Source organism: Pantherophis guttatus, chromosome 8 (genome assembly GCF_059756535.1).
Source record: "Pantherophis guttatus breed Tessera chromosome 8, ASM5975653v1, whole genome shotgun sequence".
Lineage (NCBI taxonomy): Eukaryota > Metazoa > Chordata > Lepidosauria > Squamata > Colubridae > Pantherophis > Pantherophis guttatus.
In genome coordinates, this window is record NC_142070.1 from 73,088,558 (window position 1) to 73,115,601 (window position 27,044).

General features: G+C 41.2%; 1 protein-coding gene across 5 annotated transcripts in view; it reads left to right on the plus strand.

The window, feature by feature from the left end:
• The first annotated feature begins 654 nt into the window (after positions 1-654).
• The window catches only part of RBPJ (recombination signal binding protein for immunoglobulin kappa J region), a 40,576-nt gene continuing 14,186 nt past the window's right edge, over positions 655-27,044 (plus strand). Inside the window, exons 1-3 of one of the 5 annotated variants that reach the window (XM_034411308.3) lie at positions 655-881; positions 19,627-19,665; positions 25,024-25,119. In XM_034411308.3, coding sequence (XP_034267199.2) covers positions 25,031-25,119 — 89 coding nt within the window. In that variant the 5' untranslated portion in view covers positions 655-881; positions 19,627-19,665; positions 25,024-25,030. Of the gene's footprint in view, positions 882-1,122; positions 1,374-5,901; positions 6,008-9,264; positions 9,326-19,626; positions 19,666-25,023; positions 25,120-27,044 lie in introns of those variants that run through there. The other 4 variants (XM_034411311.3, XM_034411309.3, XM_034411310.3 and 1 more) reach the window with 4 other exon arrangements.

The following is a 27,044-nucleotide window of genomic DNA, read 5'->3' on the forward strand; positions in this document are numbered from 1 at the left end:
AAAATAAAAAAAAATTTACGATTAAATTATATATTTTCTTACAAACATTTTAACACGTATTAAAATAATCACTTAAAATAAAAAAATGTCCACTATTTTGTGAAAAAAAAATAGTGAACATAATGTGAAAAAAGCAGACTGTCCGCTCAAATAGTGGACACCTGGCAACCTTAAATTTATTTATTATTATACTTTTATTCATTAAACATGAAACTCAACTGAATATTTAAAATGTATTATTATTTACTTTCGTCATTAAACATGAAACTCAGTCAACTGAAAATTCAAAAATTATTATTATTATTATTATTATTATTATTATTATTATTATTATTATTATTATTATTATTACTACAGATCAGTCATTTTTTTGCCTTGGTATTTCATTCTTGTTTGTGGAAACTTTTCATCGTTCTTCTGTTTTTATTTTATATATTCTTTTATTTTATAAAAATAATTTTATTTTATAAAAATAAAAAAAAATATTTTATTTTATATATTCTTCTATTTTTATTTTTCAACTTCTCTATTTTTATTTTTTTCAAATCACATTCAGTCACGAACTGCCGCCCCCCTTTGCTTTCCCCGAAATGCTCCCGTCCCGCACATAATTTCTTTCGGCACATAATTCCTCGCAGCCCCCCCTCCAATCGCGGGTGAATGGTACGTCCCGCTCTCCCCCCTCCCCCCACCCCCTACCGATTTAACTACGCCGGGTCGGCGATCAGGGGGAATCCCTTTGGCTCTCCCGCCCGGCTGCTCCCTTCGTCTCGCGAGACATGGGAGCCCAGTTCCCACGCCTGTTGCGCCTCAGCCTGAAGGGGAGACAGAGAGAGAGAGAGAGACAGACAGACAGACAGACAGCCGGGGAGCAAAGCCCTGTAAGTAAAGGAGTGGGCGGGACCGAACTCGGCGTTCTCCTCTTCCCCCCTCTTAGCCCCGCCCTTCTTTTTTTTTAAAATAATAATAATAATAAAGCTCGCGCGTGCGCGTTGCCTCCCGGCCACTTTGGCGGAGCGGGAGGGAAAGGAAGGAAAGGAGGATGCACCCGCTCGCGCGGCAGCTCGCGCACTCGTATGCCCTCACGCAGGCGCGCGCGCGGCAGGCCCCCTGGGCCGCCTCTCGCGAGAGTAGGAGTTTTGGCGAGAGTTTGTGGAAGATGGCGCCTGTTGTGACAGGGTAAGTACGGGGGGGGGGGGCAGTGGTGGCTGCGCGCGGGACGGTTGCTCCGGAGTCGCCTCGTCCTCCCCTCACGCGAGACCCCCGGGGCTTTTGGCCTCCCGCCGGCCTCTCCTCGGCCGGCGGCGGCGTGGGACGCGCGAGGCCTTCCCTGTTTGGGGGACACCCCGCTTTCCTCCTCTTCCCCCGGGGTGGTGGTGGTGGGGGGGGGAGAGGTTCCTTCCCTCAGAGGACCGACCGGCCGGGCGGGAGTCCGCGTCACGGGCTCGTGGAAGCTGAGGAGTTCGTGGAGGTGTGGGGGGGGGAGGTCATTTCCCGAGGACCGGGCCCCCGCGGAGGTTTGGGGCGGCCGGAGCTCTCGCGCGAGGGCGAGAACGTGTGAAGGCGCAGACACGTGAAACCGCTTCTCTCTTTCTTTTTTTGGGGGGTATTGTTTTTATTTATTTATTTTGCTGAGGGGGGTTCCTCCCTGGGCTTTAGAAGGCAGCCCTTTTCCTCCTGCAAAACGCCAACCCTGTGAGGGAGGCCGGCTTGAGAGAGACATGGGGGGGCTGTGTCTGTCTGCCCCCCCCACGCCTCAGAGACACACTTGCACCGTGTCAAAAACCTTCGCTTTTTGGGAGTCCTGGCTTGTGCCGCCTATTTTTTTTATTATTTTTTTAAATTTGTTTTGTTTTTACACTCAAAAAGCGTTTGTGTGTGTGTGTCCGTCCTACAACGTTCCTTTTCCCCCTTTGGGGAGTTTCTTTAGCTCCTTCTCTGCTCGTTTGTTGTCTTTGGACAGTTGGGTGGCCTCGATTTCCCTGCACTGGAAGCTTTTCAAGGAGAGACTGGACTGCCATCTGTCAGAAATGGTGTAGGGTTTTCCTGCTTGGGCAGGTGGGGTGGGGTTGGACTAGATGACCTACAGGGTCCCTTCCCAACTCTCTTCTTCTGTCCTGTTCTATAATTGAGCATCCGGACCATGGTAAAGTTCATTAACCATCAATAATGAAAGTTTAGGGGAGGCGTGACTCACTTTAGATGGTGTGTAGGGTCTCCTGCTTGGGCAGGTGGGGTGGGGTTGGACTAGATGACCTACAAGATCCCTTCCCAACTCCTCTTCTGTTCTATAATAAGCATGCGGACCATGGTAAACTTTATTAACCAATCAATGAAATCTTAGGGGAGGCGTGGCTCACTTCGGATGGTGTGAGTTTCTATAGGAAGACTCCTATAGGAAGGCTTTTCTGAAGGGAGAGCTGTCATTTCAGCCCTATAATTATCTGGCTGTAATGGGTCACATCGGTTGCATAATGTGGTTAGTTTCCCCATCTTTCCTGCAGCAGGTTGGTAACCTGTTTTAAGGGCTGAGCTGCTTCCCTGAAATTGGGTTTCAGACAAATTTGACAGATGTAGTAATAATGGGAGATTACTCCGCAAGGACAGTTTGGGGTCACATACATGTTCCACACTGAAATGTAGGGGTTCTCTTTTATATCAAGCAGAAATGGCTGCCTCCTCTTGTTTTGTGTTTCTTCCCCAACTTCTTCTCTATAAATATTATTGCTTCTGCAAATACCAGTAGTATATAACATTTGGAGCCTTAAAATATATTGAGATGAGAGTTGGGGATTGGATCTCGATTTTTGTTTTTCTATTTAGAGCTCTCGTTGCTTGTTATAAATAAAAGGTGGTTCAATCAGCATCTATCACCTGAAAGTACTTACTTTTCAGTGATGGAGAGCATGATTTGCTGCTTACTGTAGTTGTCTTCCTCGGAAACCTTTTCAAAATATGTGAAGTTGTCTCTGTGATATAAATATTAATTTCTGCAAAAATTAGTATGCTGTGGTTGCTTATTAGGACTGTCATCACTTGCTGATTCTGTGTTGTCCACTGTAGTAATAGTTCCGTGCTCAGTTTTGTTACTTGTAACACTTTTGTTAAAAGGAATTCTTATCTCTCTTATTTATGGTTGTCCATTGGTCTTGTACTTTCCTCTTTAAAAAAATAGTCACAATTTTTTTTTTTCTAATTTGAAATCATGTCCTTGGGTACCAAAAGTTAAGATAACCAAATAAAACAGACTTTGAAGTTATGTCTCAACATAAAATAGACTGTTTGCTGTTTTGTTAATTACTGATATCGCAACTAAATGGATAATTATCACACTTTAAATAGATTATATGTGGGAGTTGGGGAAATCCCATATTTGTTGCCATAAACATGACGGTTAAATCTGTTGCTGGCTGAAGTATTGTTTTGTTCTAGTGCTTTCTAAGGTTCTTACGAAATGGTTGTTTGGATGTTATTCCTGAACATTTGCAGGGATTGTGAAGAAAAGCTTAGCTTTGCAAAAAAGATGGCAGTTTAGAATACTGCCTGATGGTAGGATAAAGCAGTTCATAGTGCTTTCCAAATTAAGCACTTTAAGATAAATTCACAGAATTTGCCCATTTGAAAAAAGTCATCTTGCAAACACATTTATACTACATTAATAATTGTTCCTTTCCTTGTTTTTTCAGTTGTGGGTTGGACTTCATTAGCTGTTTTCAAAACACAATGCTTTTGGCATCTTTTATTCTGTAAATGAGATATTAAAACACATATTGCCAATAAGTCACAGAAAATCTTCATAGTGCCAATTTCATAGAAAATCTGAATATTTTATTAAACAGTCAATTGAAAAAAAAACCATTTCAAAAAAGGAAAAGGATTGAAAAATAGACTGGCAGTTAGAGCTTATGAAATTTCGGCACTTGAGGAGGGACGATAGCATAAACATGACAAATATTGCCAGTCTGATGTTTAGGAAGACAGATTAAGAAAAATAAAAATCATTTGATGCCACTTCTCATCTTTGGATGTTGCTACTCCTGAACATTTGCAGGGATCATAGTGAAAAGCTTAGGTAGTTTTGCAGAGAAAACTAGAGAATTTATAAAACTCACTCATAGTAGAATAAAGCAGCTCGTAGTGTTTCTGTGGCAGTTTCCTGATCTGATCTTTAAAATACTTAAACATATCTAAGTATGCTGAGTCTCAAAGCCTATCATGATATATTTGTGTAATACTTTTCTTATATGCCTTCATAATGGCAACCTTTTATAAGAGTAGCTTATAATGAAAAATATCCTATATCAGTACAAAGTTAAAAAAAAACCAAATAAATGGCTTTCTGAAATCTTTCAGTTAAAAGTCCAAGAAATATATTCATAAATAACTTACATAGCCATATCTCTCTCATAATGCCATAGTGCATGGACCATCAGTAAAAGCCCCCTTTACTATTCAAAAATGTCAATGTTCTTAGCAGATGGCCAGCAAGTAGTCTGTCAGTGTTTCTTAACCTTGGCCTCTTTAAGCTGTGTGGACTTCAGCTCCCAGAATTTCGCAGCCAGCATGGCTAACTGGAGAATTCTGGGAGTTGAAGTCCACGCAGTTTAAAGTGACCAAGGTTGACAAATCCTGGTCTATCTGATCACAAGGAGCATTTCTTAATAGCACAGACATTCTTTCATGTTTCCTGAATCCAAATTATTTAAGAGCGTCTGGCTTTAAAGCCAGTAGTTTGAATTACTGTAGACCCAGAACATGCAACAGATCTAAATTGATGTATTATGTTCACTTGCAAAACAAATCAGGCAGTTTGCTAAATAATTCGTGTGATTTGAAATGCCTATATTTTGAGAGATTTTTTTAAAGGAAGAAACACCAAACATCAGCTCATGCCTATGGAAGTTAACCTTGCCACACACACCACATCAGATGAACTTTCAGAAACTTGAGTGGGATGTGCATGATAAGAAATGAGTTTTTCCTAACTGTAAAGTTATATGTTTTTTTTTGAAAAGCTCGGAATCTTCAGGATTCTGATTGAAAGCCAGGCTTATAAGATGTCACAATTAGTTTAGCGACTTTGCCAAACTTGTTAATAAGTTGTGGAATTTGCTGTGTATTGAGGGACAGCATTAAACACCTACACCCATTCTATTAAGCAGTTTACACTAATGATTTGATTATGCTAGAAACATTCTAGGCAGAATAGTATAGAAATAGTGTGGGAAAGGGTTAACCTTAAAGTGCCATGTGAATTATGAATTCTAGATATTATCTTCCTATCTAACCTTTCTGCAAAACAGTTCAGAATCATGGCAGTCTTATGACGTGAGCTGAGTTTGCTCAGAGCCTAAGCCTGAGCTGAACTGAGATTTTAATGTGAGGTTTCTCTCTATCTAGCATTCAAGGCATTATGGTACAGTGACATACCTCCCCCCCCCCCTCGGGCGAGTGAGTGTTTACATCCTCTTTAGTTTTATTAGTAAATTTCAAGGAATATAAAAAGGATGCGTATTTTCTGCTACGTTTCCTTATGTTGAAATGCAAAGCTAACTATTAATTACTTTCTGCCAATGTGTTGCAACTTCAGATTTGTAAACAAAAAGATATGTGTCTGTCAGATTAAATCTGAAAAATAAATTGTTTCTCCAGATAGAGGATCCTTGCACTTTTCTGAGAAATAATTGAAGCAGGTTTCATTAAATGGAGCATTTTTAAAAACTGCACTCTTTATTTTAAAACATTTTAGTCTCTAAGTATTAATCCGTAGATGTAAGTAATTGCTTACATGAGCCTTATATCCGTTTCCCTCAGGTGAACAGCCAAGAAAGCGTTTTTAAAAATACATAGATAAGCTTATTTCGGTAGTCATTCTGGAGACTACATAAACACGGTTGTACAAGCTAGCAAAAGAGCTTACAAATCTCTCTGAATTTTTTTCCCCAATATTTTATTGCAGGGGTAGGCAGCTTTGCTGATTCCAGGGCTGTAACAGCAAAGAAATGAGGTAATTTTGTTAACAGCTGGGGTCTGTGTTTTTATGAGAGGAGGTTGCACTTAGAAAAGAAAATCTAGGGTTTATCAGGCAGCTTTTTCATTATTTCCAAAAAAACAATTGACAAGAATTTATGCCATAACGTGAAGTGATGTTAGAGATGATTTTGTAGTTGAATTCCTCCAAAGGGAATTTCATGAGAGTTGGAATTGCCTGGGATTGTGTAGCCTTATATCAAAAACTTTCCTTACTTTAGAGTCTTCCCTTGCTCAAAAAATTGAGTTTCATTCTTGTCTTGGATATCAAGAGTACCGTAGATATCCTGATTGTCATTGTGCATGTCTTTCTAGAAATTACTAGCATTCAAGCTGAGTTTTCTTACAAATATTTTAAGTCACCTTCATTAGTTGTAGTAGTTGCATGTCAGTAACGATTGTATGTGTTACTCATTGACATTTTGATGGGACAAACCAAACATCTAAATAAAAGTATTAGAAATGGTTAGCAAATTAATTATATTTAAATTTTGGAATAAAAAAAGACTTATTCAAAAGGACTAGAATGAACTTTTTTTGGTAAAATATTTTCTAAAACAAGCATATTCATCTTAAAAAATAATGCCATTTTTGTAAAGTTCTTTAAACTTGTAATGGTGTGATATGGCTTCACTTTAAAGATAATTGCAGATTAATCTTGGATGAAAAAGTTTAGTAACCCTTACATATGTTTTCTTCCATGAATTTTCAGTATGTTGCTGTTACTGAATGCTGGAAAGGCCTTCAAGAACTTATTTTAACAATGGCTTTTTAAGAAGGATAGGGTAACCTCCTAGATAACCTCACTGAAGAAAGCAGGATGAAAAGGACAAACATTTATTTAAGACTTATTTTGATTTTTGATGAGTATGGGCTTTAATTCTTCACTGATATTTTGTCAGTGAAACGTTTCTCTTTGTATTATATTGGACACTTTGACAGAGTAGTATTCCATAAATGTGATTTCTTTATTTACAATTCAGGGCAGCTTACATAATGTTCCCACTCCAGTTCCAATAACAACTCTGTGAAGTAAGTGGGGCTAAGAAAGTGAAAGTGGTCGAGTGAGCTTCCATAATGGAGAGTGGACTTAAAGTTCCTTTGTTCTTGTTATTATATATTTTATTGTTTTGATGTTTACCAACTTTTAATGTTTGTAAGCTGCCCAGAGTCTCCTAGAGAGAGATGGGCAGCACACAAATCTAATCAATAAATAAATATCTCCCTGGTCCTCCCTGCTTTAACTACCAGACCAATCTGGCTCTATCACTTTGTCAGTTTTACTATAATGTTTTGGTGGGCACATTGATTTGTGGGTATTTTAGTGCTATTTAGATAGAAACTCGAGGGTTCAAGAGGTTAGAGATAGTCCAAACCAAGAAATATATTCTCTTCAAAGTTTGAAATTATATAGTTGCGTCTGTGTATCATTTATTATGTGTATTAAAAGCTCATTCTAATAGCTCTCATTAAATCATTAAAAATTTCTCTGATTGGCTACCGGGATTTAAGCGGTGGAGACATCTTGAATACCTGGTCTGAATCGCTGAAGCTAAGCAGGGTCCATTATGATTAGGACTTGAATGGTATTTATTCCCAGGGTGAAAAGCTAGACTGACAAGTGGGAAAAAAACATAGAAGAAGGCAACTTAAAATCAATGCTGAAAAAAGAAAGTTACGTGAATGCAGGGGGTTTAGTTCAGTATTTAAGATATATTATTTATATTGGACAGTCAGTTGGGTCTAATGGTTAATGCATCAGGCTAGAAACCAGGAGATGGTGAGTTCTAGTCCTGCCAGAGGCATAAAAGTCGGCTGGGTGACTTTGGTCTCTCTCAGCTCAATGCACCTCACGGGATTGTTGTGAGAAAAATAGAACAAAGTAGTATTAGGCATGTTTGCCATCTTGAGTTATTTATAAAGAGAATAAATGGTACTCTAAGGTTATTTAATTATGTATACATTCTTAAGAGTTATATTGTAACAATTACATTATAGTATATTAGTAGAAACTCAGGACAGCATATCTAATACCTTTTCTCCCACTATAATCTTTGTGGTGAAGGGTTACACTGGGAGAGAATGATCGCCCAAAGTAACTCTCAAATTTCCATGGCTGAGAGAAATGTCACCCTTCTTTATGCATTAAAGTGGATACTTAAGTCTGTTGAATGTGTGAATATGATGAAACATTAGATCAGGATCTGCTTTTACGTTTCCTAATATTGTACTCCAGACAATGTTATGTTATATTTACGTACAAAAAGTCCTATAATAGGAGCAGTCATATTTCTTCTCATAAGTATATTATTACACTCAGGAAGAAACCATTTTGGTATACAGGTAATCCTCATGACCACAATTGAGCCCAAAATTTCTGGTAGCTAAGCAAGACAGTTGTTAAGTGAGTTTTGCCCCATTTTATGACTTTGCTTGCCACCGTTATTAAGTGAATCACTGCAGTTGTTAAATTAGTAATATGGTTGTTAAGTGAATCTGGCTTCCCTATTGACTTTGCTTGTCAGACGGTCACAAAAGGTGGATCGCATGACCCTGGGACACTGCCACCCCGTCATAAATATGAACCAGTTGTCAAACATCTGAATGTGACCATGGGGATGTCGCAACGGTCATAAGTGTGAAAAACGGTCATAAGTCACTTTTTTCAGTGCTGTTGTAACTTTGGTCACTAAAGGACAGGTGAATTGTTCTGTAGGTCTTGTAGGTTTAAATTTTAAACTCTCTTTATTTCAAATTTGATGGTGAGGTATCAGTGTAACAAATAACCCAAATGTTGAAAAATAATAATTTCCGAATGTTGGACTGCAGATTAAATAATTGCACGTCGGTAATATACCAGTGAATCATATATCATTTTGAAGAACTTGCTGCTAGATATGTGCAACAGGAAGCTCTCAAAAGCAACCAGCCTACTCCAAAATACCCCCAAAATGCACATTCGAAATCATTGGGAAAATAAGATTTTTTTTTTATCATTCCTATCCTGAGAGCCCTGGACAACTAGTTGAGTTTAGTGAGATTTTCTGCAGTTAAGAACATATTTGCATTTCTGTTTTATATGTCGAAAGAGTTGGCTTTGTTGGCATGCTCTCTTCCTTTGGTGTATAAGCTCCCCCATGTGGCAATACACTGCATTTTGCATTGTGCGCTGGAGATGTTACCTACCGTAATCCAGCAACAAAACCTATGCCAGCAAACAGCCGAACTCAGAAAGCGCTAGGAACTCCGTCCTGCATTTTTCCTGGTTTTCTTCGTCCAAGACAACATTTGTTTGGTAGGAAATTCCTTTTTATGGGACGATCTCATTTGGTATCTTTGCCAGAGACGTTATTAATCTGTCCAGTACATATATTTTTGAGTTTTTTGAGAATGGGAGTGAGAGACTTGCATGGATGGGGAAAAATAAATGAAGGCAGAAATTTGTCTGAAATGCTCACTGGGATTTATACGATCTGAGCCTTGGGGGAATAGATAATGCCATGTATCTTTTGTTTTATGTCCCCAAGCTGATGACTCTGTAATTCAGTTTTTAAAGGGAAACTTTCTACAATAAATATTAATATACTGTTCAAAAAAATAAAGGGAACACAAGCAGAAGACATCAGAGATCTGAATGAATGAAATAGCCATATTAAATACGTTGTTCTTTACATACAGTAGTTTATACACTGCTCAAACAACTAAAGGGAACACAAAACTACTGTATGTAACAAACAAAGTATTTAATAAGGCTATTTCATTCATTCAGATCTCGGATGTCTTCTGCTTGTGTTCCCTTTATTTTTTTGAGCAGTGTATTTTTCAGATTTATTTGTAGGATTTGTTCTAATAATGGCATTAATACTGATTGCTTTTTTCATTTTAATAAAGCAAGGTCAAACCATTTCTGCCTAGCCTGTTGTAAGTTATGAGTATTTAGTTGAGTAAACTGCAACTTCCCCCATCAATTATCTTGGGGGAATGCTATCTTTGAGTCAGTTGTGGAGATTATGATTACTGTACAGCAACTTGAAGAGGAACTGTGTTGCACTGCAGATTTCTAATTAACGTTTTGCGTTCAACCATGCTTTGTATTATGATATGATTACTACACTTGATCTTGGCCAAAACCACGATAAGTGATTATGTTTAATATTATTCAAAGCATGCAAAATACGATAAAACCAGGGTAATTGTTCCATTGAAGTTTTCAAAAGAATTCTGTTTTAGAATCCCTAGTGATGCGTAATGGGGTGAGTTACTTGTCCCAGCTTCTGCCAACCTAGCAGTTCGAAAGCAGGTAAAAAATGCAAGTAGAAAAAATAGGGACCACCTTTGGTGGGAAGGGAACAGCGTTCCGTGCGCCTTTGGCGTTGAGTCATGCCGGCCACATGACCACGGAGACATCTTCGGACAGCGCTGGCTCTTCGGCTTTGAAACAGAGATGAGCACCGCCCCCTAGAGTCAGGATCGACTAGCACATATGTGCGAGGGGAACCTTTACTTCTAACTGATTTCCAGGCAATTCTACAGTTTCTTTTTCAGCCTCTGTTTTTGTCAAAGCAAAGGTGCAGATGGGTTGAATCCAGTGGTTGACAATGTTGCTTTGTACAGGTGGTCCTTGACTTATGACCACAATTGAGCCCAAAATTTCTGTTGTTAAATGAGATGCTAAGTGAGGTTTTTTTCCCCCATTTTATGACCTTTCTCGCCAAAGTTGTTAAGTGAATCACTGCAATCGTTAAGTTAGTAACACAGTTGCAATAAATGAATCCAGCTTCCCTTTGCTTGTCAGAAGGTGATCACATGACCCTTGGGTTCTTCAATTGCCATAAACACATTGTAAGCCACCCTGAGTCTCCGGAGAAGGGCGGCATATAAATCAAATTAAAAAAAAAAAAATGTGGGCCAGTTGCCAAGAGTCTGGATTTTGATCACGTGACCATGGGGATGCTGCAGAGGCCATAAGTGTGAAAAGAATGGTCATAAGCCACTTTTTTCAATGCCGTAACTTCAAACAGTCACTAAATGTGTTGTAAATCGAGCACTACCTGCACTCGTGAAATGGAATACTACCCAGTTTCCCCCATAATAAGACATTCCCCTGATAATAAGCCCAATCGGGCTTTTGAGCGCATGGCAATAAGGCCAAGCGCTTATTTCAGGGTTCAAAAAAATATAAGACGGGCTCTTATTTTCAGGGAAAACACGGTCGTTTCTGATTGGCATTGATGGGCCTGTCTGTCTCAAACTGGATTATAGCAGGATCAGTTAACAAGTTTTTAGAATGCATTAGAGGCTTTTGCTATCAGTTACAATAATAAAAGTGGTATCAGAAGTTAATTTCATGGATTTTAAAAAATTAAAAAGTCCTTGAGTGGTGCTTGATTCCTGGTGACTAATGGATCCAATTGTGTAATTTTTGTGGTTGTGGTACAAACAGTGGTCTGGCATTGTCGTCTTCCGGGATGGTTTTCAACTTCCCGTTCAGCCTACAGCCTTGACATTCTTAAGCAAATAGTGCCCAGGTCAGGCAATGTTTTGCTTATGAGCCCTGACTAAAATCAGCTAAACAGCTGCTATCTACTGAGACCAGGGTTTTAAACAGAGGAAGAAATTGCAGCTCACCAAAGTAAAAAGGTGTGGTACAAATTAAATAGCAGAATTACAGAGTTGTAAAGGAATCTTGGAGGTCTTCTAGTCCAACCCCATGGTCAAGCAGGAAACCTTATACCCGTGATGGCGAACCTATGGCACGGGTGCCACAGGTGGCACGTGGAGCCATATTGGTGGGCACGCGAGTGTTGCCCTAGCTCAGCTCCAGCATGCATGTGTGCACCAGCCAATTGATTTTCAGGCCTTCCGGTCCCACCGGAAGTCGGGAAACTGGCTGTTTCTGGCCTCCGGAAGATCTCCGGGGGGATGGGGAAGGCTGTTTTTGCCCTCCCCAGGCTCCTAGAAAAGCCTCTGGAGCCTGGGGAGGGGAAAAAATGGGCCCATTGGGCCATCGTGTGCCAAAAGCCGGGGGAAGTATGGGGGTGGTGGTGTCACGAGCACATGCGCGGGAGGGCAGGGCGCATTGAATTATGGATGTGGGCACACGTACCCGCGACCCCCCCGCTCCCTGTACTTTTGGCACACGATGGCAAAAAGGTTAGCCATCACTGCCTTATACCATTTCAGACAAATGGTTGTCCAATCTCTTCTTAAAACCTCCAGTGATGGAGCATCTACAACTTCTGAAGGCAAGCCTTTCCACTGATTAATTGTTCTCAATGTCAGGAAATTTCTCCTTAGTTCTAGGTTGCTTCTCTCCTTGATTAGTTTCCACCCATTGCTTCTTGTCTTGCCTTTTGGTGCATTGGAGAATAGGTTGACTCCCTCTTCTTCGTGGTAGCCCCTGAGATGTTGGAACACTGCTATCATGTCTCCCCTAGACCTTCTACTTGGTCTGTTGTGTGGATGTTTGGGTGGCTCAGGGGTGGGGAATTTGTGGTGGGTGGGAGTGTGTTTGGGAATTGTTATGTGTGTTGGACCTGGTCTTTGGGTATTAAGTAAATTTTGTTGTATGGGTATACTGTGTATACACGTACAATGACAATAAAGTTATTATTATTCTGTTTACTGATAAAGATGGTGGCCCCGTTTGGTTTCATGGACAAAAAATGATTGGCTTGGTGTTCTTACGGCTTCATATATTCCAACGGCCCTTGAACTGATCAGCCCTAAAAAATAAGGGGTTCTCTTTTTTGAGCAAGGACACATATAGCTGCGGCAATTCTTATTTACGGGAGTTTCAGACTTGAAATGAGGAATTATATTGTAGTCTTACATATCCTATCATATTCTCTATATCTCTGTCTTCAATAAAACTATCATACCACAATGTGATTTCCTAACTCTCTTAAAAATAACTATACGCTAGAATTGAAACTAAGTATCATTCTGTATCCTAGAATTGAAACTAAACAAAAGGGATGAATGAAAAAGTGAATGAATAAATGCAGGTAATCCTCAACTTACGACCACAATTGAGCCCAACATTTCTGTTGTTAAGTGAAACATTTGTTAAGTGAGTTTTGCCCCATTTTCGACCTTTCTTGCCACAGTTGTTAAGGGAATCACTGCAGTTGATAAGTTAGTAACCCGGTTGCTAAGTGAATCCGGCTCCCCCATTGACTGTGCTTGTCAGAAGGTCACAAAACGGGATTGCATGACCTTGGGACACAGCAGCAGTCATAAGTATGAACCAGTTGCCAAGCATCTAAATTTTGATCACTGTGATCATGGAGAGGCTGCAAAGGTCGTAATTGTGAAAAATGGTCATAAGTAACTTTTTTCAGTGCCAATGAAACTTTGAACAGTCGCTGAGTGAACTGTGTTGTAAATTGAGGACCGTCTGTATTTAGTTAATCTCCCAGCTGTGATTCTGATTCAGAAGATGAAAAACCCACTGAGCACACGGTTCACCCCAAATTTAGTTTGAACTGTATTGCAAAACAAAGAGCACCGGGGTCTTTTAAGGGCTGGGGGCCAGGATGCAACATGAGCCAGGGGTGTCAAACTGGATTTCTTCGAGGGCCGGATCAGCATTGTAGTTCTCTGCGAGCCGGTCAAGGTGGGGGTATGTGGGGAGACAGGATGGCCAGCCTCCTGCAGCACTTTGCTGGCCAAAACGGGGCTCAGGCGGCCCTCACGTAGCCCCAGCATGCCTCATTTTGGCTAGCAAAGCACTGCAGAAGGCTGTCCAGGCCAAAAACAGGCTGCGTGGCTACAATTGGGCTTAATTCTAGCCCAGTAATGGCATACCTTTTTGCCATCACGGGCCAAAAGCGGGGGGGATCGTGTGCATGTGTGGCCACACCCATAATTCTATTTGCCCCGCCCCCCGCGCATGTGCACATAACCCATCCGCACTCCCCCCGCTTTTGGAACGCAATGGCACAGTGGGCCCGGTAGGCCCGTTTTTCACCTCCCCAGGCTCTAGGAGCCTGCGGAGGGTGAAAACGGCCTACCCACTCACTCCCGGAGGCCCTCCGGAGGCTGGAAACGGTCCATTTGCCAACTTCCGGTAGAACCGGAAGGCCCGTTTTTTGCTCTCCCCAGGCTCTAGAGTCTTTCTAGGAGCCTGGGGAGGGCGAAAACGGCCTTCTCCACCCCACCCCCTCAGAGGCCCTCTGGAGGCCGGAAACAGCCTGTTTCCCTACTTCAGGTGGGCCCAGAAGGCCCGAAAATTGGCTATCATGTACCCACTGATATGACTCCGTGTGCCACCTTATTGGACTTTGGGGAGGGAATGCCTAAAAGCTTTCCTACCATGAAGTAAGCTTTTTTTAAAAAAAGAAAAAAATCAGCTAAAGTTAGTAATATTGTATTAGTGATCTGAAGCCATTGTCGTACATGGAACCTTGAACCTTTTAAAAGGGGGAAAAAGTTTGCTGGAACATCCTTTCCTTTAAATGTTCTGTGAAGTGCAGTTTTGCCTGTCCTTGAACTTACATGGAATGACTGAGTTGACATGGTCATACAAGGTTAGCATAGCTTAATGGAGAAAATACCAGACTGTAGCTTTTGTGTGTATGCGTGCAGGTAGATCTATAGGTATATATGTAGTTTTTTCATACACACACACATAGAAATACATACTGAAATTTTTGCACCCTTATTCTTTTCTCACCTACACCTTGCAAAAATTGTAGGATTTTTACTACATTTGTATCAGATGAATGCTAATAGAAAAATGATGCAAGAACATCTTTAATTGCTAAACTTTCTAAAGACTTCAGGCAGAATGTGTTAGATTCATAGGTTCTTCCCCACCTACAAGACTAATGCTAATGTGAGATCTTTTCATCTGAAAATGAGATTACTAAGTTTCCTTGTGATTTGAGAGAAACGGAAACCTGATCTTCCCACTACATGTTAAGTATTCTGTCTGCTGTCCTTCAGTGCTTTTATGTCCACGAGTAACTTCCATTAAAGATGGAGGCCAACCTAGACATGACTGTCACCTGCTCCTTGAGCAGGAATCATTTTTTTCCCCTACATTGCACAAAGCCCCTCTGTAAGGAAGGTTGGCAATTCTTAAATTTGAGAAAGAAAGAAAAGAAAAGAAAAGAAAAGAGGGAGGGAGGGAGAGAGAGAAGAAAAAGAAAGGAAGGAAGGAAGGGAAGGAAGGAAGAGAGAAAGAAGGAAAGGAAGGAAGGAGAAAAGGAGGGGAAAGGGAAAGGGAAAGGAAATGAAGGGAAGGAAAGGAAAGGAAAGGAAGGGAAGAGGAAAGGGAAGGGAAGGGAAGGGAAGGGAAGGGAAGGGAAGGGAAGGGAAGAAGGAAAGGAAAGGAAAGGAAAGGAAAGGAAAGGAAAGGAAAGAAGGAAAGGAAGAATACCCATGTAGTGGATGGATATTCTGAAGTGATTCACTTAACAGTTGTGGCAAGAAAGGTCATAAAATGCGGCAAAACTCACTTAAGAAATGTCTCACTTAGCAACACAAATTTTGGGCTCAGCTGTGGTCATAAGTCAAGGACTACCTGTACACATTTGAGTACCATTTTGCTCTGCTGTATACTCAGATGCATCAGTTTCTATCTGGCTGGGCATCCAAGGTGCCTCTCTGAACTATAGCAATCTAAAAGTCACTTGCATTCTGTCCTACCATAGAGCTGAAGAGGATAAAACTATTCCTTTGGTTTCTCTAGGTCAGGGGTCTCCAACCTTGGCAAGTTTGAGACTTGTGGAATTCTGGGAGTTGAAGTCCACAAGTCTTAAATTTGCCAAGGTTGGAGACCCCTGCTCTAGGTAACCAGACCTTTTTTGTGTGTGAACTGGCTGGTACCTTAAAAATGATAGAATTGTGAAATCTCTGCTGGTTTTTAGATATCTACTAGTCTTTGATAGGCTGAGTATATGCAAGCATCTAATTTATCTTGACTAAACTTGGATGCTAATTAGAGCTAATCTTGATCCCATTGATTTTTGAATCAGGTAATGCCTGACACCTTCCAGATTGCACTGAAGTACCTTTACCTTTTAATCTTCAATTAGGATTAGTAATAGTTATGTGCTATTGTCTCAGAAGTTCCTATTTGACGATAATCTGATAATCTTTCCTGTGTTGCTCCACCAACTTCACCCAAGATGGGTTAATCTCTGATTAGTTTCTGAACTAATTATAAAGTATTATTTAGAAGGCCGTAAGAATAACAGTACTGCATTGGATACTGGATGAGACCTCCAGTTAAAAAGAAAATACTTTAAAATTGGCTGACCAACCGCACTCAACATGTAGTCCTCAATGGAACTGCATCTACATGGAGGGAAGTATGCAGTGGGGTACCCCAAGGCTCTGTTTTAGGCCCAGTGCTCTTCCACATCTTCATCAAAGATTTGGACGAGGGGATAGATGGGGAACTCATCAAATTTGCAGATGACACCAAGCTGGCAGGAATAGCCAACATTCCAGAAGATAGGCTCAAGATACAGAAGGATCTGGACCAGGGTGGATTTGATTTAAATCGAGTTGATTTAAATCACAATTTAAATCATGATTTAAATCACTAGTAAAAAGGCTTGATTTAAATCAACTCAATTTAAATCATAATTTTTAAAGAGCAACTGTCATCTCTGCTACTCCTTTGACCCACTGTTGACTCACCGATAGTCCCAGTGTTGCAGAATATACAGCCTCATGCTACATAACTAACTATTCATGCTGAATAAACTAAATTATTTATGTATCTTAAATAGAAAACTATCTTACGATAGATTTTTACCCCCAAAGTTTTTTATTAAAATAAATTGGATAAAAATCAAAAAAATCCGATTTAAATCAAAAAATTCCAATTTAAATTTAAAAAATCTGATTTTTTTTTGATTTTTTTTAAAAAATCATTGATTTTTATCCACCCTGAGACCGAGTGCCCAAAGCATGCACGTGCATGAATGCGCGCACACACGCAAATCCCCAAATGCAATGCGCATATGCCCCCTGCATGCACCCCACCCCCCACATGCACGTGAGGTCCCCCCACATGCACCCCACGCATGCGCAGCAGAGATCTGAAGACCAGCTGGCTGATGGGAGGCGCGCACACATGCATGGCAGAGCTGAGCTGGGGCGACAGCTCATGTGCCCACAGAGAGAGTGGTGCGTGCCACCTCTGGCACCCATGCCACAGGTTCGCCATCACGGCTCTATACCATAGTAGCTTCTTCTTATTATAGTTGCTCACACAATCATCCAGATGGTTAGATTCGGCATTTAGTCGAGTTCTTCCTATGAACCTGGGATAGGCAGATGATGTTGCTTGATAATATTAAATTTATTTATTTATTTATTTATTTATTTATTTATTATATTTCTATACCGCCTTTCTCCCGTAGGACTCAAGGCGGTGTACAGTCAAGAAAAATATAGACACACAAACATCATAAAAATGCTAATTAAAATTATTACTTAGTTTGGTCAATTAAATAAAACCCAGAATTAGATAACATTTAAAAAATCATTCACATGTTCGTATGTTTAGCCCCGCCTGTTGGAACATCAGGGTCTTGAGGGCACGGCGGAAAGCACGGAGATCAGGGATATTCCATATCTCCGGGGGCAGTTCATTCCAAAGGGTTGGAGCCCCCACAGAGAAGGCCCTCCCCCTGGGAGTCGCCAGTCGACATAATTTGACTGACGGTACCCTGAGTAGTCCCTCCCTGTGAGAACGAACTGGTCGGTGGGAGGCTATTGGTGGCAAAAGACGGTCTCGTAGGTACCCAGGTCATGATGCAGGATGTAAGCTATGCGGGTGGAGAAGGAGTGTGTGTATGTGTGTGTGTGGGGGGGGGAGGCGTGTTTAATATCAACCATAGCTCTGTGGCTTCCAAGGGAGGAAGCGGTACAAAGAGAGGGCTCAAAAGAAGTGACTGCACAGTCCAGAACTGGATGAGGAAATGTGGAAAAGATTCAGGATAGCCCCACCCTAGGATTCTCCCAGGAGATATCTATTAAGTTAGTTGTTATAGCTGTAGTCTGTCAAGATTCTGTCTATTAGGTGTAAGCAAATAAAAGAACTGGACTTCATTGGATCTCACTGTGTCGTCTTTGGGCTTGGGCTGGACGTAAGCCATTCCAAGTTAAGCCGACGTTTGTAATTGAGGATTTTGTCAATGGTGATGGTGTTTGAATGATGCTCTATCACCAGGGGTGAAATGTAAAATTTGTTACTACTGGTTCTGGGAGCGTGGCTTGGTGTGGGGGCGTTAATGTGACTGGGTGGACGTGGCCAATTTTTTTTTTTTTTTAACTTTTCAAAGCATTTTTTCTAATGCTTTGAAAAGCCTCTGCCAATCAGGCAACTCAGCTGGGATCGTCAGAGAGGCTTTTAAAAAAAATACCTCTCTGCCGATCAGGCAACTCAGCTGGGAGTTGCCAGAGGCTTTTCAAAGCATTTTTTTTTTTACCACCTCTTCGGCCAAGAGGTTGCAGAAAAAAAATGCTTTGAAAAGCCTCTGATGATCCCAGCTGAGCCGTGCGATCATCAAAGGCTTTTTTTTTTAACTTTTAAAAGCATTTTTTCTTCAGAAGAGGTTGTAGAAAAAATGCTTTTAAAAGTAAAAAAAAAAAAAAAGCCTCTGATGATCGTGCACCTCAGCTGGGCATTGTGGGGGGGGGGCAGGGACTTTTGCTACCGGTTCTCCGAACCACCCGCCGCCATCGCTACCGGATCGGGCGATCCGGTCCCAATCGGGACTATTTCACCCCTGTCTATCACCATTTGATCAGGGGTGTCAAACTCAAGGCCCGCGATCCGCATCTGGCCAGTGGGATGCTTAGATTTGGCCTGCGGGGGCCACTCTGGAAACAGAGAAGGACCAGCCTGTGGTGCTTTTGCCAGCGAAAACGGGGCTCGGGAGGGCTGTGTGTGGCTCTCCTGAGCCCCGTTTACATTGACAGACCAGGGATAAAATGCACTTACCTTTGCTACCGGATTGCAAATGTGAGCACGCACGCTTCCTCCATGCATGTGCAAAGGGTCAAAAACAGGATGTGATGACATGTGGGTGGATGGGCGGAGCCTCCCACCGCTGGCCCTTCCAGATCACACCAGCCGGATAGATCCAGCGGAATTTCACCACTGTGGCAGACAGTTGGAGGAGGCCATCCCAGCCGAAAACAGCCCATGAGCCCGTTTTTGCGGGCAGAGCTCTCTGGCCACCATAGGTGCCCCCAACATGAGTGACATCGGGTTGGCCATGCCCCCCCCTGCCCTCCCCTCCAAGGTCAAACACAACCCTGATGTGGCCCTCAATGAAATCAAGTTTGACACCCCTGCTCGAGATATTTTGTGATTGCCCCCAAGGGTTCCTATTCCTGTTGCTACTATCTTTGCTTTTATTCTCATCATCAGGTAAAATGGTCACTCAGAAAGAAATAATTTTTGAAAAACATTTCAGCTTCCATCCTCCTGGCTTTGTCTTAGGCAAAACAGGTCAGGAATGGAGAAAAGAGAGTCCACAGTCAAGTTGGCACACGCCGGCATCCGTTTTGCTTGTATCTCATGCCCATTTTGTAATTCACGACTTGTTTTTTTCCTTTCCCCTACAGGAAATTCGGTGAGCGACCTCCACCTAAGCGGCTCACCAGGTAAGGTTCAGGCCTTGTGTTCAGGCCTTAGATGCTGGGGGGGGGGGCTCTTCCCCAGTGGTGTGTGTTATAATATCCGTTGCCTCTCTGGAAAGGCAAGAGCAGGGGTCCTCAAACTACGGCCCGCGGGACCATGAGGGCTGCCCCACCCTCATCGCCCCACCTATCCGCCAGCCTCCACCCGCCTCCTGGAGGGCGAGGAGGCCAAAAATGGGACATGCAGACGCCTCAGGAGGCCAAAAACGGGCCCGTTTTTTGGGCGGCAGAGTGGTTCTGGAGGGCAAGGAGGCCAAAAACGGAACGCACTGACTCCCTGGCCACCAGAGAAAAAGGGAGAGGGTAGGAGGGAGAGAGAGAAAGACACACACACACACACACACACACACACACACACACACACACACACACAGAAATCCCTCACACATACCCCAAGGCAGCCACATCCCTTAACTAACCTGCAGTAGCATAACAAATTAAAGTTTAATTTGTGTGTATTGTTTAATGGGTTGCTAAATTAGCCATGTCCACCTAGTCACATGACCACCTAGCCACGCTATCCAGCCGGTCCGGCCGCCCAACACTCTGAGGGACCGTGAATTGGCCCTCTTGTTTAAAAAAGTTTTGACCTCTGGGCAAGAGGGATAATTGAAGCCGTCAGAGCTATGACAGCAGGCAGTCTGTTCTGTTGGCCTCTAAGCTCAGTTTTGTCATTCTCCCTACAGGAGTAGGCAGCTGCACCTGCACCCTCATAGAGCTGCTAGTATTACTTCTTACTCTGATCCTTTATGGAAAATGTGGAGACCAGCCTGTCTGTTACTACAAAGAGAAAGAGTTCTCTCCTCCTCCCCCCCCCCCCCCGAGAAATACATATGTGTGGAGCACCTCTTCCTTAATATTACATCCCTCAAAGATTAAGGTTCTACATTTAGGCAAGAAAAACAAAATGCACAGGGACAGTATATGTGGTACCTTGCTCAATAGTACTAACTGCGAGAGGAATCTTGGAGTCCTAGTGGACAACCATTTAGATATGAGCCAGCCGTGTGCAGCAGCTGCCAAAAAAGCCAACACAGTTCTAGGCTGCATAAACAGAGGGATCGAAACAAGATCACGTGAAGTGTTAATACCATTTTATAATGCCTTGGAAAGACCACACTTGGAATACTGCATCCAGTTTTGGTTGCCAGGTGTAAAAAAGATGTGGAGACTCTAGAAAGAGTGCAGAGAAGAGCAACCAAGAGGATGAGGGGACTGGAGGCTAAAACATATGAAGAACGATTGCTGGAACTGGGTATGTCTAGTTTAATGAAAAGGAGGACTAGGGGAGACATGATAGCAGTGTTCCAATATCTCAGGAGCTGCCATAAACAAGAGGGAGTGAAGCTACTCTCCAAAGTACCTGAGGGCAGGACAAGAAGCAATGGATGGAAACTAATCGAGGAGAGAAGCAACTTAGAACTAAGGAGAAATTTCCTGACAGTTGGAACAATTAATCAGTGGAACAACTTGCCTCCAGAAATTGTGAATGCTCCAACACTGGAAGTTTTTAAGAAGATGTTGGATAACCATTTGTCTGAAGTGGTGTAGGGTTTCTTGCCTAAGCAGGGGATTGGACTAGAAGACCTCCAAGGTCTTTTTTTTTTTTTATTGAAAAAGTTTTCAAATACAAATTTCCCCCCCCCTTTTTTTTCCCCTCTCCCTCCTCCTCCCTAACCCCCCCTCCCCACCCATCCCCCCCTGTGACTTCTTCATAACAAAAAAAAAAACCCTAATTCATAACAGATTACTTACTCCCTCCTCTAGATATTGACCTTTACTTACTAAAAATATTATTAATATTATAACATCCCCCTTTATCCATACATTTCAGAAAAGAGAAAAGAAAGGGAAAAAAAAAAAGACATTATACTATGACATTATAGAATAACTTCTCCACTTTAAAACTATACAATAAGTCCTACTTTAACATTTAATCTTCTATATATATTAGTATAACATTTCAAAGCGGCCTTCCCCATAAAATCTAGTTTAACATTTATTCCACTCTATCCATTTCCTCCACTCCCCTAAATATATCACTTAAAAATCCCTTTTCTTAGACTAATCAATCTACTAACTAGCTTATTCACCCACTATCATGCAAAATTACCATACACAACATTTCTTAATATCTTTGAATCACTGCCCACACTACTTAAAAATATATGTCTATATTTTCCATTATATCTAAATAAAAAAAAAGAAAAGACAATGACTTTAAATTTATAATCCATATAGTATCTTCTTTGAGGTCTTTCCACTGGATTGGTAGAACCAACATCCATAATCGGGTAACATAGCTTGCTGGTGCAACAGTTTATTCAGGATCTTCAATCATATCTGCCCCCATCAGTAGTAAATATCTTCTTATATGTATAAAAGTAAAAACAACCACCCGAGTGACATTATAATTATATTCCATATAGTAATAATTGTGGGTTTCATCAGGATTATTAATTCCCATCATCGTAGTGGGTAACAACCCGATCTTCTGCATGCCCCAGCATAATTCTCTTGCCTTGTGATTCAAGATAATATAATATGTTTATCAACACAAAAAGAAATTCCAAAATGGATAATTCAAATCCATCAGTTTAAGGCTCATTTCACGTCCCCAAATTACGGCCATGCAGAGATCTGCCACAATCCTCAGGATGATATTAACCAATACGTCGCCTCTTCAGTATTTACACATAATCATTCATATTTTAAAGTCACTGGCTTCACTGTTGCCTAATTTAGAAATTTCTATTTTTATGCCACCTATTTCTTTTTTTCTTTTCTTTTTGTGGGTTTGGTTTCCATCCTGGTTTCCTTTCTACAAATTGTGTATCATCTGGTCGGTTTTTATTCTGCTTTGTAAATTGGTCTTGTTGGTTTTGTTTTTGTATCTCATGTTTCTTTTTTATCCCTTGTATATCCCCTAATTGGTTTCCATGCTTATCCTTGCCTTGATAAGTCATCACATTAATGTTAGATGCCACTTCTCTCAAATTTGTAGATAGTCCAGCTGGGGTATCCAATAAATCCAAAGGCAATTCATCTGGTACAGCCTCTGTAATTCGATATTTTACCTTTATTTCCGGCTCCTTCTGCTTATCCTGTATTATACCTGAAGATGTTAAGTTCATTTTCAACCTATTTTGATAAAATTCTTCCGCTCTTTCAACAGTATTTAGCTGATATCTTTCTCCTTGGTATCTAAATATAATACCAACTGGGGCGTCCCACCTGAATGGGATATTTCTCTTTTTTAACTCAATCACCAGAAAACCAAATTTCTTCCTTTCCATCAATATCTTAGGTGGGAGTTCCTTGTAAATCCAAATCTTTCTTCCATACAATTGCAAATTAGAATTGAAGGAATTTTGCACGATATTATTCCTAATTTCTTTGTCTGTAAATAAATCACCACATCTCTAGGCAATTGCCTTTGCTTGGCAATCCAGGAGTTAATTCGATAAACTCTGTCAATCCTACAAAACACTTCATCAGGTTGAACCTTTAGAATCCCAGCTAGAAATTCAGAAGATATTTTCCTTAAATCCTCTCTATTATTTTCCTGCAAACCTCTTAATCTTATCGCATATTCTGTGAAATTATATTGTACCATTAAAATCTCTTTTTCAATCTTCTGTTGCAGATTTTCTGCATTACCATACTTTTGATCAGCATCCATTTTAGGTTTTTCTTCTAAGCTATTATCCTGAGTGTTTGTCAAATCATTTTCAATTTTTTGAATTCTATTGTCCAATTTATCTTGAATTTCTTCCATTTTAGACTCTAGTACATTAGTATTTGTGTCCAACTGTATCATAAATTCTGTAAAACCATTAGCCACTTTTGAGAGTTTTTTCTCCAAGAAATCAAACTTAGATTTCACCAATTCTTTAATTTCCTGCTTAAATTTTTCAAGTTGCTGATTCACAATCTCCTCCCTACTTTCAATCTCCTCTATAAAAAATTCTATTATATTAAAATCAGGTTTCTGAGACTGAAGAGTTAAGACTTGTTCCTTTAAGTTGTTGGTGGGGGAATCCCCCCCCCTTCTTGTTTATCTGACTTTATGAGTCTCAGTGCCATGTTTCCGCCCAGGCAGGCTTTGTTAAAAAAAAAAGCAAGAAAGACTTCTTTCCAATCAACAACAATATCAGGTCTCCAAGGGAAAAAAAAGGAGAAAAAGACACAGGAGCGAAGTTTTGTCTACCAATGTAGCCAGTGGTATTTATTCCGCTACATTGTAGTAATAAAAAACGGAAGAACTTTCCCTTTCAGCCTCTCCTCCAGCCGACGCCATTTTAAAAGGCTTTTTTCCCTCTTTCTTTTCCTCCTCTCTCTTAAGTAATTTTTTTTAAAGAAATCAGTAAAATACTTGCAGTTCAGTATTACAGGTCCAGCTCACATTTTCTTTGAGTAGTCTGTTAAATTTGCAGGCTTGCTTTTGACGCCTGGCTCTGCATCAGCAGAGGTCTCCCAAAGCCCGGAGCGGCGGCTGGGGATGCGGGGCATCTCATCCGCTCCGTCCCAAAAGTAAAGGAAAAACTTTTGGGACTCCGCAGAGAGTTCTACCTACCCCTGCCGGCTCTATCTCCGTTTCCTCATGGAAACGGAGTTTTTTCGAGCCGCCATTCCGTTGTGAAGGCGGCTCTGACAGGCGATGGAAGCTGACGATCCCAAAGGAACGTCTGGCAGCGACAAACAGCAAACCGGAAGTCTCTCACCTCCAAGGTCTTTTTGAACTCTGTTATTCTATTTCTATTCTAACTGAGCCCTGGTGGCGCAGCAGACTAAAGCACTGTTATTAACATTCAGCTGCCTGCAATTACTGCAAGTTCAAATCTCCCCAGGCTCAAGGTTGACTCAGCCTTCCATCCTTTCTAAGGTAGGTAAAATGAGGACCCAGTTTGTGGGGGCAATAAGCTGACTTTGTATAAATATACAAAAGTATGAAGGCTATTGCTTAACGCATTGTAAGCTGCCCTGAGTCTCCGGAAAAGGGCGGCATATAAATTAAAAAAAAAACTGTACCCAACTCACTGACACTGGTGGGAATCAACCTGATCGCTTCAAGTAGGCCTTGACTTGCTGACAACTGTAATTGAGCCCAAAAGTATGGTCGAAAGGGATGGGGTGGAGTGGAGTGGGATGACGAGGTGGCCATGAGAATTTGGAACAAAGGCAGCCCTAATAGCCTAGGCAGACCCCATAAAAGAGATGCAGCTGCACGCATTTCAGACACGTGGCAATGTCAGCTTTAAAAACACATGTATGCATTGGTTTTCTATGAACTTGATTGCCTTCATTTTTTTCAATTCTTAGGGAAGCTATGAGGAACTATTTAAAGGAGCGCGGCGATCAAACAGTCCTAATACTTCATGCAAAAGTGGCTCAGAAATCCTACGGAAACGAAAAAAGGTAACGGCAGGTATCTTGTATGATGCACTGGGCTATATTGCAATTGAAAATTTAAACAAAAAAATGCAGCGTTCAACAACCGTTTGCTATTTGAATGTCATGGATTGTAACCAGCAGGTTCTGCCAGGTTTCGGAGAACCGGCAGCGGAAATTTTGAGAAGTTCAGAGAACTGGCAAATACCACCTCTGGCTGGCCCCAGTGTGGGGTGGGAATGGAGATTTTGCAATATCCTTCCCCCAGGAGTGGGCTGGGAATGGAGATTTTGCAGTATCCTTACCCTGCCACACCCACCAAGCCACGCCCACAGAACCGGTAGTAAAAAAAATTAGATTTCACCACTGATTGTAACTCTTAGAATTCCTGGCTCAAAAGCCTGCAGGGGAAGTTTTATATAAGGAGGTAATGAGATTAGAAAGAATGGTGCAAAATTTCTGGATTTTTGTGTTATAGTAATCAAAAATATGTTATGTTTGGGGGGGGTTCTCTTTCATTTTTGAAGTATTGGTTGATAAACTGTAGCTAAAATAAAATAAAAAAAATCATGAATCGGTTCAGGTTTTCCAATGCAAAGGTTGCCCTGAATTATTTTAAATGGTCTTTGTTACATTCACCTCTTGTGTGGAGCACCATCTAGTGGCCATTTAAAATAAGTTCTTAACAAGCATACATTTCTGTCAACCAAATGAATAACAACAAAATAGATTAAAAAAAAAAACCAGAGTGAGTGTATATGCATCAGAATTTCATTTTTTAATGTATGCTAGTGTGTTCACAGAAAAAAGTGACAATACAGGTCTTGCCTTAATCTTTTCTTGGTTTTGTCTCCCTAAGCAAAACTGGGTTACAGGAACTGGGGAAACTGCTTCAGTTGTGGTACTTTAGATTAAATTCTTACTTGACATTCTTTCAAATTGTCTCCCCTCATTTTTGTAGCTTTAAAAAAATCTATAAATTGAAAGATATAATAATCATCTAATTTTTCAAAAGGCAGTACAAATATTCTCGGGAAATACATGTTCTAAATGCAGCTATTAGATATGAGCCATCATTAAATATTTATTTTTTAAAAAATAACACATTTCTACCCTTGAAGGCCTAGTTGGTAAAGATTCATGTGGAGTTAAAGGCATTACCTTCCCACTAATTCCAAGTTCTACCACAAGAGAAATCTTTTCATTTATTAGAAAAGCCAGCAGAAATAACAAAGAAACAAAACCAAATCCTACATCTGATTGGATTTGGGGGCAAAACTAGGATTTGGAGAAGTTGTAAATATATTTCTGACTTTGGGAAGCCAATTAAATTCCATCTTCCATTTTCCCCCTTCTGGGTTTAAATAGCTCAGGGACAAAATAGAGCTGCTGGTTGAAGCACCAGGCTGGAAACCATCAAATCATGAGTTCCAGTCCCGCCTTAGGCATGAAAGCCAACTGAATGACTTTGAGCCAGTCATTTTCTCTCATCTAACTAACCTCACAGGGTTGTGGGCAGAGGTAGGTTTCAGCAGGTTCTGAACAGTTCTGGAGAACCGGTAACATAAATTTTGAGTAGTTCGGAGAATCGGTAGGAAAAATTCTGACTGGCCCCGTCCCCATCTATTCCCTGCCTCCGAAGTCCCAACTGATTGGGAAGAAGTGGGGATTTTGCAGTAACCTTCCCCTGGAGTGGGGTGGGAATGGAGATTTTGCAGTATCCTTCCCCTGGAGTGGGGTAGGGATGGAGATTTTGCAGTATCCTTCCCCTGGAGTGGGGTAGGAATGGAGATTTTGCAGTATCTTTCCCCCAGGAGTGGGGAGGGAATGGGGATTTTGCAGTATCTTTCCCCTGCCATGCCCACAAAGCCATGCCATGCCATGCCACGCCCACCAAGTCATGCCCACAGAACCGGTAGTAAAAAATTTTGAAACCCACCACTGGTTGTGGG